This window comes from Bubalus kerabau, chromosome 6 (genome assembly GCF_029407905.1).
Source record: "Bubalus kerabau isolate K-KA32 ecotype Philippines breed swamp buffalo chromosome 6, PCC_UOA_SB_1v2, whole genome shotgun sequence".
Taxonomy (NCBI): Eukaryota; Metazoa; Chordata; class Mammalia; order Artiodactyla; family Bovidae; genus Bubalus; species Bubalus kerabau.
This window is the reverse complement of record NC_073629.1, coordinates 26,717,824-26,737,379: the sequence shown is the minus strand read 5'-3', so window position 1 is coordinate 26,737,379 and position 19,556 is coordinate 26,717,824. Positions and strand designations below refer to the sequence as shown.

General features: G+C 35.4%; 1 protein-coding gene across 9 annotated transcripts in view; it reads left to right on the top strand.

Annotated features, from left to right (window-relative positions):
- MAN1A2 (mannosidase alpha class 1A member 2) overlaps nucleotides 1-19,556 on the top strand; it is a 148,983-nt gene that overhangs the window by 64,330 nt on the left and 65,097 nt on the right. For all 9 annotated transcript variants that reach the window (XR_008715633.1, XR_008715637.1, XR_008715636.1 and 6 more), the window contains one exon: nucleotides 4,253-4,333. Coding sequence is in view for 4 of the 9 variants with exons in the window: in XM_055584610.1 (XP_055440585.1) it covers nucleotides 4,253-4,333 (81 nt within the window). In the remaining 5 variants the exon portion in view is untranslated. The remainder of the gene's footprint in view (nucleotides 1-4,252; nucleotides 4,334-19,556) is intronic.

Below are 19,556 nucleotides of genomic sequence, written 5' to 3'. Positions count from 1 at the left end.
GTTTATTCCTACATGAATATTTTAGCAGTCTAAATATTTATTGTACTCTTAGCCACAGTATTTTTATAAGACAACTTGATATCTATATTTGAATCTTGGTATTATTGATGTTATTCTACTAGGAAATGATCTTAGCAGTTCTCAGTTCTTTGTTCTTTTAAGCTCTGGAAAACCCTGTTGAAATTTTGATGAGGATTGCATTCAGTTTATAGATGAATTTGGAGAGAATTGGCATTTGTGACTCTCAAACCCTCCTGTTTGTTAACATGGCAATTTTATTATGCCTGATAATTTGTTGGTGTATTGTGTCAGTTGGCTCAATCAAGAACCAAAACTGTACAGTTTTTTAAATGAGAGGATTTATTGTTTAGAATTGTTAACCAAATAATGGGGCACTGAAAAGACAAAGTAGAACATTATTGTATTACAAGAGGTAGTATTAATAACTGCAATAGATGGCTGCCATGCCTGGAACTCTGAGAACAATCAGAAGAGGTTGAGATCATTAAAATTTAGTAGCTTGGGGCTCTGTTTTTGATAATTTAGGAGTTCTTAAAAGGATCCTCTTGGAGCTAGGGCTCAGACATCTGAAGAGGGGGTACCTAGCTAGAGCTTGGTATCTCAAAAGGGCATAAAGAGGCCAATTTGGGGAATGTGTCTGTGACAGGGAACTGTAACCTGGAAGCAAATGCCAGGGTGAAGAACCATGGCTGGTTTGACACTGTCAGAAACCAGAAGTAAACTAGAAGGAATAAGTTCCTTTTCCTTCCTTCATCCTTGTATTATCTTTATAGCACTTCTTGTCATTGGCAGGGCCTCTTGGGGAGCCCACTGGCAAATGAGAAATGCATTTGAAGAGTTCTAGTTTCTATATACCAAAGTAGAATGTTAAAGGATGGATTTGAAGCTGAGGAAAAAATAGCTTAACAATCAGCACAGCTATTTTTCATTCCTTTACTCTTAGCCTTTCTGTGTCATTTGTTTTAGCTGTATATTTTACATATGATGTGTACTTAGATTTTTTTACTTTTATCCAGTCTTGGAATCTTTTAACTGTTAAATTTGAAATATTTACACTTAGTATGGTAACATATTTTTGGAGTTGGATCTTCCATCATTATTTTGCTACCTATATTATTATTGTGCTTCTCATTTGCCTTTACTTTCTCTCTTTCTTATTTTAGATTAAATTACTTCATGTCTGTTTTTTCCTCTATTTTTTAGTTTGTATCTCTTTTTACCTCTACTAGTTTGATTATATACTTTCCATTTCTGTTTATTTTGGGGTTACTCTTGAAATTTTAATAGATATACTTACCAAAGTTTAAAATTAATCAGTTTCTCTTTCTTCTGAAAAATATAAAGATCTTAGAATGTTTTAATTTAGCTCATCTCCTTCTTGTCTTATGTGTAATTGTTGTTTAGTTGGTCCCAGCTTGCATTTAAAGTAATGAATAGAAAAATTAGGTAATGAATAGAAAAATAAACGTATTTATTGAGTGCTTTCTCTGTGATAGACACTGTTCTGGATCTATGGATACAGGAATGAACAAAACAGAGTTTTATCTCTGGTTTATACTAGTTTATATTCTAGTTGGAGAAGGCAATGGCACCCCACTCCAGTACTCTTGCCTGGAAAATCCCATGGATGGAGGAGCCTGGTAGGCTGCAGTCCATGGGGTCGCTAAGAGTCGGACACGACTGAGCGACTTCACTTTCATTTTTCACTTTCATGCGTTGGAGAAGGAAATGGCAACCCACTCTAGTGTTCTTGCCTGGAGAATCCCAGGGACGGGGGAGCCTGGTGGGCTGCCGATTATGGGGTCTCACAGAGTCAGACATGACTGAAGTGACTTAGCAGCAGCATATTCTAGTTATGCAAGAAAAATAGTAAATGCATATTCAAGTTATATATAACATATCAGGTAGTGATACGTTCTTACTCTTAAAGAAGAGTAAATAAATAGGATTGGTGAGTAAATTGGTGAGTAAACAGGAGTAAGCAGTGGTGAAAAGTTGCTGTTTTTATATCTGATGACTATTGAAGGTAATAACATTTCTGAGAAGATACCCAAGGGAAGCCACGTGGATATGAGAGAGCCAAGCTTTCTCCTAATAGGTATTATAGCTGAGTATAAAATTAGAGGTTGGTGATTATTTTCTCTTAACCTTTTAAAGATATAGTCTCATTGTCTTTCTAACATGCTGTTGAAAAGTATGCTGTCAGTTTAATTTTTAAAAGGTAATCTGTCTTTTCCCCCCTTGTTAATATTTTCTTTCTTTGCTTTGTTTTTCTGCAGTTTCTTTACCATTCTGTATTTAGATCATTCTGTAAAGGACACATAATATTCTTTAGTCTGAGGACTTTTGTTTTCAACACTTTAGGAAGATTCTGTCTTTACTCCTGTAAATAATGTTTCTTCCTCATCCTCTCTGTTCTGTTCTCTAGACTTTCTCTTCTGTCTCTTGTGAGGAAAGGTTTAAATTTTACAAATAAAGAATTATACCATATTAAGATGATGATTAAGTGTTAATTGGGGAAATAGTACAGGATAAAGACTATTAGTGATGAGGGATTACTTCACTATTTTATATTGTGTGGTAGAAAAACTTTCTAAGTGAAATTTGCTCCTAGAGATGTGCAAGTGGTGTAAAGACTGACTCGGAAGTGAATTTGACAATTCTCAAATGGCAGGTAGGCCCATTTGGTGCAACCATAAAGTGAGTCAGAGGGATATTTGTTAGGAGATAATGTCAGAGAGGTTGTGGGGAATCTTATTATGTCTAATAAGTCATTTTATCCTGAGTATAACCAGAAATCATTGTAAAAGTTTGCACAGAGTGGTAATCTATGCTGACCTAAGATTGAAAAGTTACATTACGCTCTAGCTATACGGTACTGAACAAATAGAGTGCTGGGAAGGATGAAATCAGGGAAACTGGTTAGAAGGTATTATTGTTCTAGTGAGTGACAGAGACCCTCTCTCCCTCTTTCGCTTCCTCTCTATATTTAGTGAATGTCTACTATATATCCTGCAGTATGCTTTATATTGGGAATATATGAAGTAGTATAAATGTTTTGCTTTTGAGGATGGGATAACAGTTTATGTTATTAAAATAATTATATTGTGAAAGTTCTATATTAGAGAATTATGCTTGTGTTAGCAAATGATGTCTTCTGCCTCTGAATATTGGAAAGCCTTCAGGGTAATACATATTTCCTTTTAATTTTTATTTAAAAGTTAATTAGAAATATTATTTTTCTATTAGTCAATTTTGTATATTCTGTGGATTCTTTGGTCATGTTCTTCGCCACTTCTTCACTTTTCTTTCCATGCATTAGAATTTGTCTCAGCAATATCTTTATCCATATCTAAATACAAACCTGTAGACTATATGTGGTAAGTTATTCTATATTTGTGGCAGATATCCTTCTGTTTGTTTCTTGCCTTTTAATTTTGTTCATGATTTTTTTGTTATAGGTAATTTTCATTATGGGGAAATTCAGGTCTTTCTATCATTGTTTGTTATCAGTGCCATTGATTATATTCTTATAAAGTATCTGCTTTCTCAAGGGAGTATAGATATGTTATCACATTTTCTCCTACTTTTTTTTTTTGTACTTCTGTGTTTACTTCTAAATTATTTTGATTTCATTTTGATAAATATGTATATATCATATATATGAGAGTCAAATTAATTTCTCATCTAGGAGTTAGTTTTTCAACATTATTAATTGAAAAATCTATCATCTTGTCATTACTTTTTGGCACCTCCTTTAACAGTGATTAAGTTATACATACTAGAAAAGTATTTAAAATTCATGAGAAGAGATAGAAGTAAAAATGGACATATAGTTTACTGAATATATATTATAGTGTAGTGAATATAGTATAGAGCAGAAAGGGGCCAGTGGATAGAGCACTGTTTCAAAATTTAAGAAATGGAGGCTTTCATGAGGGAGAATAGTCAAGTCATCAAATATCTTGCTAATTTCATAATCATATGTAAGGCACATGAAAATGGCCCATTGGTTATGGCAACTAGGAAGCTGTGCTGATAGCAGTAGAGGAGTTTCAGTAACATTAACAAATGGGAGGTGAGATTTCAGTTGCATGAGAAATGAAGATGTAGAAAGGGGAAAAAAAATATTCTCCCCAGTGTGTTTGTGAGAAACATATGAAGTATTGAAGATATTTCGAAACCTTTACAGCTTTGTGTATATGTGAGCATTTTCAATATGTTTTCACAGAATTCAGAAGTGTCTGTGTTTGAAGTCAACATTCGATTTATTGGAGGCTTACTTGCAGCGTATTACCTTTCAGGAGAGGAGGTGAGCAAAATCAAGTAATAAATTGTTTGGGGGAAAAGGTTGTGAATTAAATTTAGTAAAATGAAATATTTCCCTAGCAGCATGTCATCTTTTTAAATTGTCTAATATTGAACTAATCTACAGGTTTGCTGAAATAACTAGATCTTCAGATAGAGCTCTGTTCCTTGGGGTTAATGATTTTTTTGTTTTGAGAATATCAGTAAGACAAATTTATCACAGATCCTAACATTGTGTACACTGTGTCTCCTCTGTAGGAGTAATCCTCTAGAATTTACCATTGCAGTTAATTACATGGTTGAAACAAAAGGAGAAAATGAGTCAATAAGATTAAAATTAAGGAATCAGTAAGATTCATTTTGTTTAAAGTGCCTATTTGGAAATTGAATGCAATTTATTGCTGTGAATTAAAAAAATAAAACACCAACAACTCTAAATTCTCCTTTTTGGAAGTCTTGGACTGAAATTCAGTTAGTTTGAAATAGAGACCATTATTTATGTTTTTAAATACTCCTTGATAAAGGTGTACTTATTAAGTATGTTTCAAGTACTCCTTGTTAAAGGTGATTTTTGGAAACGATGGTTCTGTACTTTGAGAAATTCTGACCCAGCTTTTAGAGTTTAGAGTTTCTCAAAGTACAGAACCATCATTTCCAAAAATCACCTTTAACAAGGAGTACTTGAAATATACTTAACAAGTACACCTCACTTTTATCAATAAAATCATAGTAAGTTAATGCTGCTGCTGCTGAGTCACTTCAGTCATGTCCAATTCTGTGCGACCCCACAGACAGCAGCCCACTAGGCTCCTCTGTCCCCGGGATTCTCCTGGCAAGAATACTGGAGTGGGTTGCCATTTCCTTCTCCAATTCATGAAAGTGAAAAGTGAAAGGGAAGTCACTCAGTCATGCCCGACTCTTAGCGACCCCATGGACTGCAGCCTACCAGGCTCCTCTGTCCATGGGATTTTCCAGGCAAGAGTACTGGAGTGGGGTGCCATTTCATAGGATTTTTTGGTCAGACTTATTGAAGTGTTACTTACACAGTAAAATTCACCCACTTTAGTGAATACTTATATGAATTTTGACAGTGCATACAATCTAGTAAGCACAAGTAAGAGACAGAGGAATTTATCATCCCATAAAATTCCCTTTTACCATTACCACCAGCCTCTGGTAACATTTGATAGGTTTTCCATTCCTACTGGCTTCTTTCTGTAGTACAATGCATTTGAGATTTATGGAAATTGCAGCCCACTCCAGTGTTCTTGCCTGGAGAATCCCAGGGACGGGTGAGCCTGGTGGGCTGTCGTCTCTGGGATCACACAGAGTCGGACATGACTGAAGCGACTTAGCAGCAGCAGCAGCAGCAGCAGCAGCAGCATGTATTTAGTAGCTTTTTTTTTTTTTTTTTTACTGCTGTATATAGTATTGCACTGTGTGACTCTGAGGTAGTTTATCCATTCACCAGTGGATTTGTTTTTAGTTTTGGAGGTTATGAATAAAGCTGCTATAAATATTTCTTAGGTTTCTGTGGGATCATAAATTTTTATGTCTCTTGGGTAAATATCTAGAAGTGGGATTGTGGGATCAAATTATTAGTAAACTTTGGAAGAACTCACCAGACTCTTTTTCCAACAATTGTCTTCTATCATGACTAGTACTTGCTATTGAGAGTTTCTTTATTATTTTTAGCTATAGGTGTGTAGTAGCATCTCATTGTGGTCTTATTTTCCTTCTCTCTAATGGCAGATCATGTTGAGCACCTTTTCATGTGCTTGTCATTCATATATCTTTTTTAACTGTTCAGTCTTTGGCCATTAAATTTTGTTTATTTTATTATTTTTGAATGTTGAGAGTTTTTTTTTGTATATTCTGTATATTCTGGACTTAGGACTTTATAACCTGTGTGTTTTCAAGTATTTTCTCTCTCTGGCTTTTCTGTGACTTAACAGTATCTTTTGAAGAACTGGAGTTGTCACATCTTGAATTAATCCAGTTTATCAGTTTTATCTTTTATGGTTCATGTATTTGATATTTTGTTCAAGAAATGTTTGCCTAATCCAAGGTCACACAGATTTTCTCTAAATGCATTATAGTTTTACTTTATTATACTTTTAATCTGTAGTCCGTTTTGAGTTAAATTTTACATGCTGTGAGGCAGAGATTGAGATTCATCTCTTTCCATATAGATATCCATTGCTAGAATTTGAAAATCCAACCATTGTTGAAAAGACTAGTCTTTCTCTATTTAATTGACTTTGCACCTTTTTTGAAATTAATTGACCATATATGAAATCTATTGACCAAGTGTGGGTGTACTTCTAGACTCTGTTCTGTTGATCTGTATGTCTGTCCTTTTGCCATTACCATTCTGTGTTCGTAATTATGAATTTTTGGTCTTTATGGTCTCATAATTAGGTTGTATGAATCCTACAACTTTGTTCCTTTTTGGAATTATTTTGGCTATTCTAGTTTTATTTTCTATATAAACTTTAGAATCTGTTTCCTGATTGTCACAAAATAATCTTACTGGAATTTTGATTGGGATTATATTGAGTCTGTCATTAAGTTTAAGGAAAATTGATAACTTTCAATGCTTGAACATAACGTATCTCTACATTTATTTAGTTCTTTAATTTTGTTTATTGGTGTTCCTAGATTTTACAGATCTTATATATATTTTGATGGGTTTATGTTTCATGTTTCTTGATGCTGTTAAAAGTGGTATTGCATTTTTAAATTTTAATTGCTGATTGTACAATGTCAGTATATATAAATACAATTGATTTAAAACAGCTTTTAATAAAAGTTTAAGTTTGCAGCTGGCTCAAGACATTTTTTTCTTTTCTGGATAATTTTTCTGATGCTATCATTTTTATAAAATGTGGTAAAATGTACATAATAGAATAGCATTCACATTGTTGTGCTCTGTGCAGTTGATTTTTACATTGACCTTGTAGCCTGAGATTATCCTATATTAACTAGTTAATTCTGGTCACTTTTAAATGGATTTTTAATAGGTTCTTTGGGGCTTCCCTGGTGGCTCAGCAGTAAAGAATTTGATTGCCAATGCAGGAGACATGGGTTTGCTCCCTGGGTAAGTGGCAACCCACTCCAGTATTCTTGCCTGGGAAATCCCGTGGACAGAGGAGCCTAGTGGGCTACATACAGTCCATGGGGTCGCAAAGAGTTGGACACAACTTAATGATCTTTTCCTTCCTTCCTTTCAATAGATTCTTTGGGAATTTCTTTTTAAAGAATCATGTCATCAGGGAACAGAGGTGTTTTATTTCTCTATATAGAGAACTGTTTTATTTGTATAGTTCTTTTATTTTTTCTTTTTCTTGCCTAGAACCTACACTAAATACAAAGTTAAATGGGAGTGATGAGAGTGTATTCCTTTTCTGGTTCCTGATACGAGGGGAAGAGCATTTAGTTTTTCACCATTAAGCATAATGGGTTTTTTGGTAGATGCCCTTCATCATCTTGAAGAAATTCCCTGCCATTCCTTTTTGCTGAGATTTTAAAACTCATGAATAGGTATTGAATGTTGTCAAATTTTTTTGGCATTTAATTAGATGATTATATGATGTTTCTTCTTTATTTGCTGATAATGTGAATTATACTAGTTGATTTTTGAAATCGCCTTGCATTTTGTGGAAGAAGTTCCACTTGGTCATGTTGTATTATCCTCTTTAAATATTGCTGGAATTGATTTGATAATGCATTGTTGAGAATTTTTTGCATGTATGTTCATATGAGATACTGATCTATAGTTTAAATATCTTTTTGTGTATGTGTGTGTTTCGTATAAGAGTAATGCTGACGATATAAAATGAGTTTGGAAGTGTTTCTTTCTACTGGAGAAGTTTGTGTATTGTTGTTGGTTAGTCTCTCAGTTGTGTCTGACTCTTTGTGATCCCATGGACTGTAGCCCACCAGGCTTCTTTGTCTAGGGGAGTTCCCAGGCGAGAATACTAGAGGGGGTTTCCATTTCCTGCTCCAGTGTTTGGTAGAACTTCCCAGTGAAACCAGGTGAGGTTGGAGTTTTTTGTTTTTTCCCACTAAGTTTTACAATGTATGTATTCGGTTTCTTTGGTGGATATAGTACTATTCATGTTTTTTCTTCTTAGGTGGCTTTTGTAAGTTTGTGTGGCTTTTGTTGTTTATTTCAGGGAATGTGTTTCCGCTAAATTGTGGACATAATTTGGTATTATCCTTTTCAAATCTGTAGGGTCTTTAGTAATGTTCCCTGTTTCATTTTCTCTTTGGTTGTCAGTCTGGCTACAAAGTGTATTAATATTATTTCAGGCTTCCCTGGTGGCTCAGGCAGTAAAGAATCTGCCTGCAATGCAGGAGACCAGGGTTCAATCTCTGGGTTGGGAAGATCCCCTGGAGAAGGGAATGGCAACCCACTCCAGTATTCTTGCCTGGAAAATTCCATGGACAGAGGAGCCTGGTGGGCTACAGTCTATGGGGTTCTCATCTTCTCTTTGGCTGTCAGTCTGGCTACAAGTGTATTAATACTATTATTTCAGAGAATTGGTTTTTGTTTCATTGATTTTTCTCTACTTTTGTGTGTTCAGTTTTATTAATTTTGCTTGTATCTTTACTTCTGCTTTCTTTGGGGTTAAGTTGCACCTTTTACCCTATTCCCCACTCACCCCAGTTTCTTATGGTTGAAGCTTGTTAGATCATTAATATGGCACCTTTTCTTATTTTGTTTTTATCTTTATACTGAAGTAGTGTTCACTTACAATATTCTGTTAGTTTCAAATGTACACATAGTCATACAATATTTTTATAGCATATACTTCATCAAAGTTATTTTAAGATATTGACTATATTCCCTGTGCTGTACATTACATCCTTGTAACTTAATTTTTTCCTAGTAGTCTATAAGAATTAATAATCAAAGATTTGCTTCTCAGCCTTGCTTTCGTTGCATCCTATGAATTTTGATATGTTTTTGTTTTCCTTTTATTCAAAATATTTTCTCATTTCTCTTCCTTTTTATTGCTGAGTTATTTAGAAGTATATTGTTAAATTTCCAGGTATTTGAGAATTTTCCACATATCTTTGTTACTGATTTCTAGTTTGTTTAATGGGCAATGAATAGAGAAAAAATCTGTTGAGTTTGTTAAAGCTTGTTTCATGAGCCAAAATATGGTCTATCAAAAAAATGTGTGCTTGAAAAGATGTTTATTCTGCCGTGGTTGGGTTAAAACTTCAGTTAGATCAAACTGGATAATTATGTTGCTCAGAACTTCTGTAAATTTACTAATTTTCTGTTTACTTGTTCTGTCAAATACTAAGTTGTGGAGTCTTGAAGTCTCTGACTAAAATTATGAATTTGTTTGTTTCTCATTTCAGTCCTACCAGTTTTTACTTTATGTATTTTGGAGATCTGTTCTTAAGTGTGTACATATTTAGGATTGTTGTCTCCTTGGTGAATCTGGTTTTTTATTGTTTTAAAGTTTTTCTCTTTATCCCTGTTCATATTCTCTCTTATCTTTAGTTTGTCTGATTCTATTATAGTTATGTTTCTTTCAGGTAATGTCACATGGTGTATCTTCTAACCTAAGAGTGTGTTGGAGGCATTTTTCATCACTATTTTATCTTGATTTTTAAGATTATTATTTTTAATACTTCATTTGACCTTTACAGTTTTCATTTCTCTGCTAAAATTCCTCATTGTCTTTATGCATGTTTTCCACCTTATCTACTAGGTCTTTTAACATAGTAATTATAGTCATTTAAAATTCTTTATGATTATTTCAACCTTATTGAGTCTGGATTGTCAGTTGCTTTGTCTCTAGAAAGTGGATTAACTTTTCTTGCTTTCTTTAGTGTTTAATAATATTTTGTTTAATGAAAAATACCATGTATGGGTGGGACAGTAAAGACTGAATTTAATAATATTTGTGCCAGAATAGCGTGTCTGTGTTGTTAGTGTTAGGAGCTGAGTAAGTTTAGTCCGAGTTGAAACAGGTTTGGGACTTTTATTGCTAAGATAACCTGCAGTGTACCACTGGCTTCAGATTCCTCTCACATTACCTTGTAATTACAGTGAGCCTGTTTTGCAGGCAAGTTTTTCTTTATGCCCTTGCTCTGCCCTCTACTTCAGGTGTTTCCTGCATGCCTGTGCCTCAGGGAGGATCTGCCTCTACAGCCTATCCCTCTCCCAGCCATGAACCCCTGTTACTTGCTACTCCATTCTTCCTAGTCTTTACCAGGTTAAACATTATATGATGTCATTGAGATAGAGCATTTTTTTCTTATTTCATGCTTGTCTGACTATGTAGAGGAAGTACTAAATGTTTTGTTTGTAGTTGACTAATTTTTATACCAAAAGGCATATGATTCAAAATTAATTATGAATGACTTATGTAAAAGAAACCTCAACGTCTGTTTCATTAGGCTCTTTATCTGAAGGTTGAAACAAAATGTTGAAATTTTGGTTGCTATTATCACAGGAAAACACTAAAATACTGAAAAAGTATGCAATGTTATCAGTATTTCCATTTTTGCAGTGTTAATACCTCAGACTTCAGAAAGAAGCATTGTGAAGTAGAGGGAAGCACAAGTACTTTGGAGCTATAGGTTTGAGTCTCTACTCTGCCCCCTTTCATAATGGTTATTTGTCAAGCTGTTTACCTCCTATAATTTAAGTTTTGTTATATATAAAACAATGAAAGAGTTCACTTGAGAGTTGTTGTGGGGATTAAATTATTCGAAAGTGCCTAACAATATTATCTGATACTACTTTGTTTTTCCTCCTCCTTGGATTTTTTCCTGTATGGTAAATATATTGTTTGGGAAATCCTTTTACTTAATTGAAAATAGATTGTTGTTGTTTAGTCACTAAGTCTTGTCCAGCTTAGTGAGAAAATTCTTTTACTTAATTGAAAATAGATTGTTAGTGTTTAGTCACTACGTCGTGTCTGATTCTCTATAACCCCATGGGCTGCAGTCTGCCAGATTTCTCTGTCCGTGGAATTCCCATGCAAGAATACAAGAGTGGATTGCCATTTCCTTCTCCAGGGAATATTGCTAACCCAGGGAGGAATCGAACCTGTGTTTCCTGCATCTCAGGCAGATAGATCCTTTACTGCTGAGCTACCGGAGAAGCTCCTTGAAAACAGGTGAAAGTGAAGTTGCTCAGTTGTGTCTGACTGTTTGCAACCCCATGGACTGTAGCCTACCAGGCTCCTCCGTCCATGGGATTTTCCAGACAAGAGTACTACAGTGGGTTGCCATTTCCTTCTCCAGAGGATCTTCCCAACCCAGGGATCGAACCTGGGTCTCCCACTTGTAGGCAGACACTTTACCTTCTGAGCCACCAGGGAAGCCTGATATCTGAAAACAGATATCATAAGTTAATTTCTTTGGATAGAGTTTACTGTCCATAAAAGTAAGAACATGTTTTACTTTTCTTTCTCATAAAATCAGATTTTACTGACCATTTTACTTTTCTACTTCATCATTTTACATTGAAAGCTCTGATCCATGTCTATTCCAGGAGGCAAACAATAAATCCTTGAGATCTGTTAATAATAAATAAAACATTGAATATAAGATTATTCTAATACTGGATAGATAATAAATCCCTATATATCAAATAAGATAGAAAATTATCTATAATTTATAACATGCCAAAGTACCTTTATTATATTTAGGAAGAGTGTAACTAGAATAAAGAACATTTTGCATACATTCTATTAATACGTTCTTATATGGTGAACCAAATGAGGGTTATATGCTATCCTAAAAAAGTGTTCCTCTGTCCTATGATTTATTAATATTATAAATGTGAAGCTTTATCGTTTTATTTTCTCAGAACAAGACTATTTATTTTAAATATTCACAAGTTTAAAAATCTTGATGATTTATTATGTTTACTTGATGGTAGCCTCAAATATATGACATTTCTTTAACAATATTGTCTCTTCTCATTTTTTAATGGTTATCAAGGTGGCATCCTTCCCTGAGTAAGATAATAATGTAATATATGTGGATAACAACATCTGAAATCTGTCAGATAAAATAGAGAAATGGTTATGTAGAGTTTAATACATGTTTCACAGAATATAAAAACAAAATAAACAGCATCAACAGCCAAATTTTTCTTTAATAAAACACAAATGTGTACTTTGTTGTCTGCAGGTAAGGTCATTTCTGAAAAAGTTCAGGGATATTTTCTAAGACACATAGAGGTCCCTTTTTTGGCCCTAAAATTCTAAATAAAAAAAGAGAAACATTAGAGTGTTAATTTTTCTTGGTTTAAATGTTAACCATCATTGTCCTTACTGCACTAATTTTCATTTTATTTTTGCTTTAGAAGTTACTGCAATTTCCATTCAAAATTTGACCTCTGCATTTTCTCTAGATGCGTTGGTAGTTGGACAAAACATTCTGCCAAGCTTTGGTATCCCATTTTAAATATACTCTCCAACATTTCAGCTTATATGTGTGAATTCATCTACACATTTGTATACATTCTTACATGTTCAAAGTCACAGTAGTAATACCAATTCACAGTTGATTACGGTTATGATTACCAGTTTGATCAGAAGATAGAGTTTACCATATGATCATCCCAGTAGATGCAGAAAAAGCAGTTGGTGAAATTCAGCATCCATTCATGATAGAAACTCTCACCAAAATGAGTATAGAGGGAACATACGTCAACATAATAAAAGCCATTTATGACAAATCTGCAGGCAGTGTAGTACTCAGTGAAAAAAACTGAAAGTCTTCCTACTAAATTCTGAAACAAGACAAGGATGCCCACTCTTACCACTTCTGTTCAACATTGTATTGCAAGTCCTAGCTATAGCAGTCAGACAAGAAAAAGAGATAAAAGGTGTCTAAATTGGAAAGTAAGAAGTAGTAAAATTGTCATTATATGCAGATGGCATGATACTCTATATAGAGAACCTTAAAGTATCCACACAAAGACTATTAGAACTAATAAATGAACTCAGCAAGGCATCAAGATACATGATTAATATAAAGAAATCTGTTGCATTTCTTCACACTAACAGTGAAATATCAGAAAGTTAAAAATCCTGTTTAAAATCATTTCAGAAGACAGAGTTTAGAGGTACTAGAAATTTAGGCATAAAATCCAGGACAGAAGAGAGCCACAGAGAAGCCCCAAATTCTGCATGCACTAAACTATGTATTTAGATCACATTGTTTTATTTCCCTATGTGGTTTTAGAGCTAAACCTTAAATTTTTGCCTGAAAAAGACTTTAACCTTCCACATTCTCTGCCTGGTAAAGCACTTAAAAAAGCTTTCGAGCTTAAACTTAGAAATTTGTTTATGTTAAACAGCTCTATTGAAGTTAATTTATATACAATAAAATGCATCCAGTTTAAACGTATAGTATATAATTATATTTAAATTTTGACAAATGTCTGATATACTTTTGGAGCGAATACAAATGATACAAATTTTTTGGAAAATAATTAAGCTGTCAAATAAACGTTTAAAATTCTGTGACCCAATAACGTACTTTAGGAATCTTATTATCTGAAAGTAACAACATGGATACATAAGATGTACTCAGAAGCATTCTTTCACAGCATTTATATTTCTTACAGATTGTTCCAGTAAAAATAACTGGGAGATTTTACATAATGGATGATGAATACATAAAAGTTTTTTCTATAAATAAATGTTTTGGAAATCTTCATTTAAATGTTGAAACTCTTAAACACTTTCATCATCTTATTAGTCAAGAGTTGTAGTTGCAGAAAACAATGTATTTTATCTAGTGATTTAATAGAAGGTACTGACCAGCTAACAGAATCTTTGGGAGGGTCATGAAATCAGACACTTTTGTTATATAGCTAGAAAACATGCAGCCAGGAGAAATGCTCAAACATCAGTTCAGTTCAGTTCACTTTCTCAGTCGTGTCCAACTCTTTGTGACCCCATGGACTGCAGCATGCCAGGCCTCCCGGTCCATCACCAACTCCCGGAGTTTACTCAAGCTCATGTCCATTGAGTCTGTGATGCCATCTAACCATCTCATCCTCTATTGCCTCCTTCTCCTCCCACCTTCAATCTTTCCCAAATCAGAGTCTTTTCAAACGAGTCAGTTCTTCACATCAAGTGGCCAAAATATTGGAGTTCCAGCTTCAGCATCAGACCTTCCAGTGAATATTCAGGACTGATTTCCTTTAGGATGGATTGGGTGGATCTCCTTGCTGTCCAAGGGACTCTCAAGAGTCTTCTCCAACACTACAGTTCAAAAGCATAAACTCTTTGGTGCTCAGCTTTCTTTATAGTCTAACTCTCACATCCATATATGACTACTAGAAAAACCATAGCTTTGACTAGACGGACGTTTGTTGGCAAAGTAATGTCTCTGCTTTTAATATGTTGTCTAGGTTGGTCATAACTTTTCATCCAAGGAGCAAGCATATTTTAATTTCATGGCTGCAGTCATCATCTGCAGTGACTTTGGAGCCCTCGAAAATACTCTATCGCTGTTTCCACTGTTCCCCCATCTATTTGCCATGAAGTGATGGGACCAGATGTCATGATCTTAGTTTTCTGAATGTTGAATTTTAAGCCAACTTTTTCACACTCCTCTCTGACTTTCATCAAGAGGCTTTTTAATTCTTCATCACTTTCTGCCGTAAGGGTGGTGTCATCTGCATATCTGAGATTGATATTTCTCCCAGCAATCTTGATTCCAGCTTGTGCTTCATCCATCCCAGCATTTCTCATGATGTACTCTGCATATAAGTTAAATAAGCAGGGTGACAGTATACAGCTTTGATGTACTCCTTTTTCTATTTGGAACCAGTCTGTTGTTCCATGTCCAGTTCTAACTGTTGCTTCCTAACCCGCATACAGATTTCTCAGGAGGCAGGTCAGGTGGTCTGGTATTCCCATCTCTTTAAAAATTTTCCAGTTTGGGGTGATCACACAGTCAAAGGCTTTGGCATAGTCAATAAAGCAGAAGTAGATATTTTTTTGGAATTCTCTTGCTCTTTTGATAATCCAACGGCTGTTGGCGGTTTGATCTCTGGCTTCTCTGCCTTTTCTCAAACCAGATTAAACATCTGGAAGTTCACAGTTCATGTACTGTTGAAGCCTGGCTTGGAGAATTTTGAGCATTACTTTACTGACATGTGGTTAAAGCGTCTGCCTGGAATGCTGGAGACCCGGGTTCCATCCCTGGGTCGGGAAGATTCCCTGGAAAAGGAAATGGCAACCCATTCCAGTATTCTTGCCTGGAGAATCCCATGGAGGGAGGAGCCTGGTAGGCTACAGTCCATGGGGTCACAAAGAGTCCAATACGACTGAGCGACTTCACTTTCACTTTCTTTCACTTTACTAACATGTGAGATGAGTGCAATTGTGTGGTAGTTTGAGTATTCTTTGGCATTGCCTCATAGTTTGCCCCTGTGTAAATAACAGGGAAGGAACACAGCCCCACCCATCAACAGAAAATTGGATTAAAGATATACTGAGCATGGCCCTGCCCAACAGAATAAGACCCAATTTCCCCCTCAGTCAGTCTTCCCATCAGGAAGCTTCCTTAAGCCTCTTATCCTTCTCCATCAGAGGGCAGACAGATTGAAAACCACAGCCACAGAAAACTAACCAATCTGATCACATGGACCACAGCCTTGTCTATCTCAGTGAAACTATGAGCCATGCCGTGTAGGGCCACCCAAGCCAGATGTGTCATGATGGAGAGTTCTGACAAAACGTGGGCCACTGGAGAAAGGAATGGCAAACCACTTCAGTATTCTTGCCTTGAGAACCCCGTGAACAGTATGAAAAGGCAGAAACATAGAACACTGAAAGATGAACTCCCCAGGTCAGTAGGTGCCCAATATGCTACTCGAGATCAGTGGAGAAATAACTCCAAAAAGAATGAAGAGATGGAGCCAAAGCAAAAACAACACCCACTCGTGGATCTGAATGGTGTTGAAAGTAAAGTCTGATGCTGTGAAGAGCAATATTGCATAGGAACCTGGAATGTTAGGTCCATGAATCAGGGCAAATTGAAAGTAGTCAAACATGAGATGGCAAGAGTGAACACCAGCATTTTAGGAATTAACGAACTAAAATGGACTGGAATGGATGAATTTAACTCAGATGACCATTATATCTACTACTGCGGGCAGGAATCCCTTAGAGGAAATGGAGTAGCCATCACAGTCAACAAAAGAGTCCGAAATGCAGTACTTGGATGCTTAAGCATACCTTGTGGCTTTTATGGTATGATCCAGACCCATTCCCTCTGTTGCCCACATGTTATCTTTGAAACTTGGGACTAATCGTTAGAACTTCTGTCAGAGCTACCATACAAGAATCAGGCACCTGTGCATGAAAGACCACTGCTTCAAATTGTTTACTTCCATCCAGATTGCTTATTTATGTATACTTACCAATGCCTAGGCCTTATCTTGAAGTTTAGGTGGGATGGAATCTGGGAAATGTTATGTATAGTTTTCCATCCTCTGCAGTGTATGAATTTTGCTTGAAAAGACACTTGAGTGAGTGTTGAATATTACTCCTTGGAAGGAAAGTTAGGACCAACCTAGATAGCATATTAAAAAGCAGAGACATTACTTTGCCAACAAAGGTCTGTCTAGTCAAGGCTATGGTTTTTCCAGTGGTCATGTATGGATGTGAGAGTTGGACTGTGAAGAAAGCTGAGTGCCAAAGAATTGATGCTTTTGAGCTGTGGTGTTGGAGAAGACTCTTGAGAGTCCCCTGGACTGCAAGGAGATCCACCTCGTCCATTCTAAAGGAGATCAATCCTGGGTGTTCATTGGAAGGACTCATGCTGAGGCTGAAACTCCAATACTTTGGCCACCTCATGCGAAGAGTTGACTCATTGGAAAAGACTCTGATGCTGGGAGGGATTGGGGGCAGGAGGAGAAGGGGACAACAGAGGATGAGATGGCTGGATGGCATCACTGACTCGATGGACGTGAGTCTGAGTGAACTCCGGGAGTTGGTGATGGACAGGGAGCCCTGGCGTGCTGCGATTCATGGGGTCGCAAAGAGTCGGACACGACTGAGCGACTGAACTGAACTGAATATTACCACATCATATTAAAAGAAATGAAAATAAAATTGACAGTAAAGTAGTCTTTTTCAACTCTCAGGTTAGCAGCAATCAAAAGTTTGACAACTCTTATGTTAACAAAAATACAGAAAAACAGCTGGTCATAAATTCTGATAGAAATGTAAATATGTGAAAAATGTGAACAGGTTGGCACTAATTATCGGAATTACAAATGAATGTATCCATAGCTTCAGTAATTCCACTCTTATAATTTATCTTACAGAGGTACATAGTTTTGGAAACGTATGTCTATGAATAGAAGACTGATTAAGTAGATTACAGTACTATCTATCCAAGGATAAATTTTGCAGCCACTAAAGAGAAAGAGGTGGAATGATATGGAAAGATCCCCGATATACAATTAGTGAAAGAAGCACGTTAAGAGTAGAGTATATGATATTCTGCTTTTGAGAGAGAAACAGAGGCAGTGTGTGTAAACTGTAATAGAATTTCCATTCTGAGAAATGGAAAATGAGGATTGATGTGACATTCTAGGAGTCATGTATACCTTGGAACTGATTATAGCACAAAATATTACTAGATACTTAAGAAATTAATAGCTATTTGCATTATAGAAGGAATTGTGTGGTCAAGGGTTAGGACTAGAAAAGAGATTTACCTTTTACTTTGATATGTTTTAGATTTGTATTATTTTCCTGCATTGCATACTAGCTAATTTGTTTTAAATTAGCTGTTGCTGTTGTCTGCCAAAATGTTTCTGAGACTAGGAACTGTAAGGCTGTGGTATATTTATCATTAAAGATTTTGTATTTTCCTGAATAAATTAAGCCTTCTAGGTAAGGAATTTTTTTTCCTCAATGACATTGGGATGGTGCTTTCATTGAGTTATGTATTATTATTATTGGTACTATGTAAGAACTAACTGACATAGGTAGTTGAAAATTAGAAAATATGTCACTAATTATTTCTTGAAGTAAAATAAGAATGCTTTCTGTTTAGAAAAAAGCTTATGTTTGTAAGTTATTTTACCGTTTGGAATATTAGTTTTACATGTAAAAGATATGATCAGCAAACACATGTCATTAGTGTTAGTTCTTAGTTAAGAACTTGGTCCCTTTGCCCCGCTGCTAAAGTGTGAGATAAAGAAGCAGTGCTATTCACTAATAATGTAATGTCTCTTTGTGCATGTTAGTCACTCAGTCATGTCCGACTCTGTGACCCCATGGACTGTAGCCTGCCAGGTTTCTCTGGAATTCTCCAGCAAAATATTGGAGTGGGTAGCCATTCCCTTCTCCAGGGGATCTTCCCAACCCACGGATCCAACCAGGATGTCTCTCATTGCAGGCAGTTTCTTCACCATCTGAGCCACAAGGGAAACCCTCAATTTCTCTTTACTAACATATAACTGTTAGTAGTATTTATGTAGGTATTCAAGGAAGTGGTTAATTGTAGATGTATAAGAATATCTAATTTGAAACTCTGCTAAAAATTTCCTGTCATTTAAGAAACTTTGCAAAATATATTAATGTCATATTGCTTTGTATACTTGCACATACTCCTCTCTGGTTTATACCCCCAGTAATGTAGGTGTGCTTTGTTTAATATCATCTCAACTTAGAACTTTGATCTAGGCCATGCTTTCAGCTACTTACTTATTTGAAAAATCCAATAATATTTTATCAACTGTACTTGACCACAGTGAAAAGATGGAGCCTTGAGTATCGGATGATTTTGAGAGGGTAGCCTTGAGGCATGTAGAAGAATATGCCGCTTTTCTTAGCAGGGTGTTTTGAGTCTCTAAGTCAGTAGTCTCTAAAATGAGATACATGTTAAGAATATTAGAAATTATACTATAAATGTCTTGGTAATAGTACCTTGATTTTGAAAGTTTGAGAACCATTGATATTTAGGCAGCTTATTGTTTTGTATACCAAAAAAAAAGCAGTAATTGGGACCAAGAGGTGAAGCATATAACTCATAAAATAAGCTTGAAATGTGAACATAAATATTTTCTTTTCATTTAATAATTATGGGTGAACCTTGATGGAGAATGTCAAGATATAAACATGTAAGATAGAAACATGATTATAGTAATTCAAGGGCATTTATGAAATTCAGTGGCATCTCTTTCTTTTAATATTTGTTCTGAGCTTGAT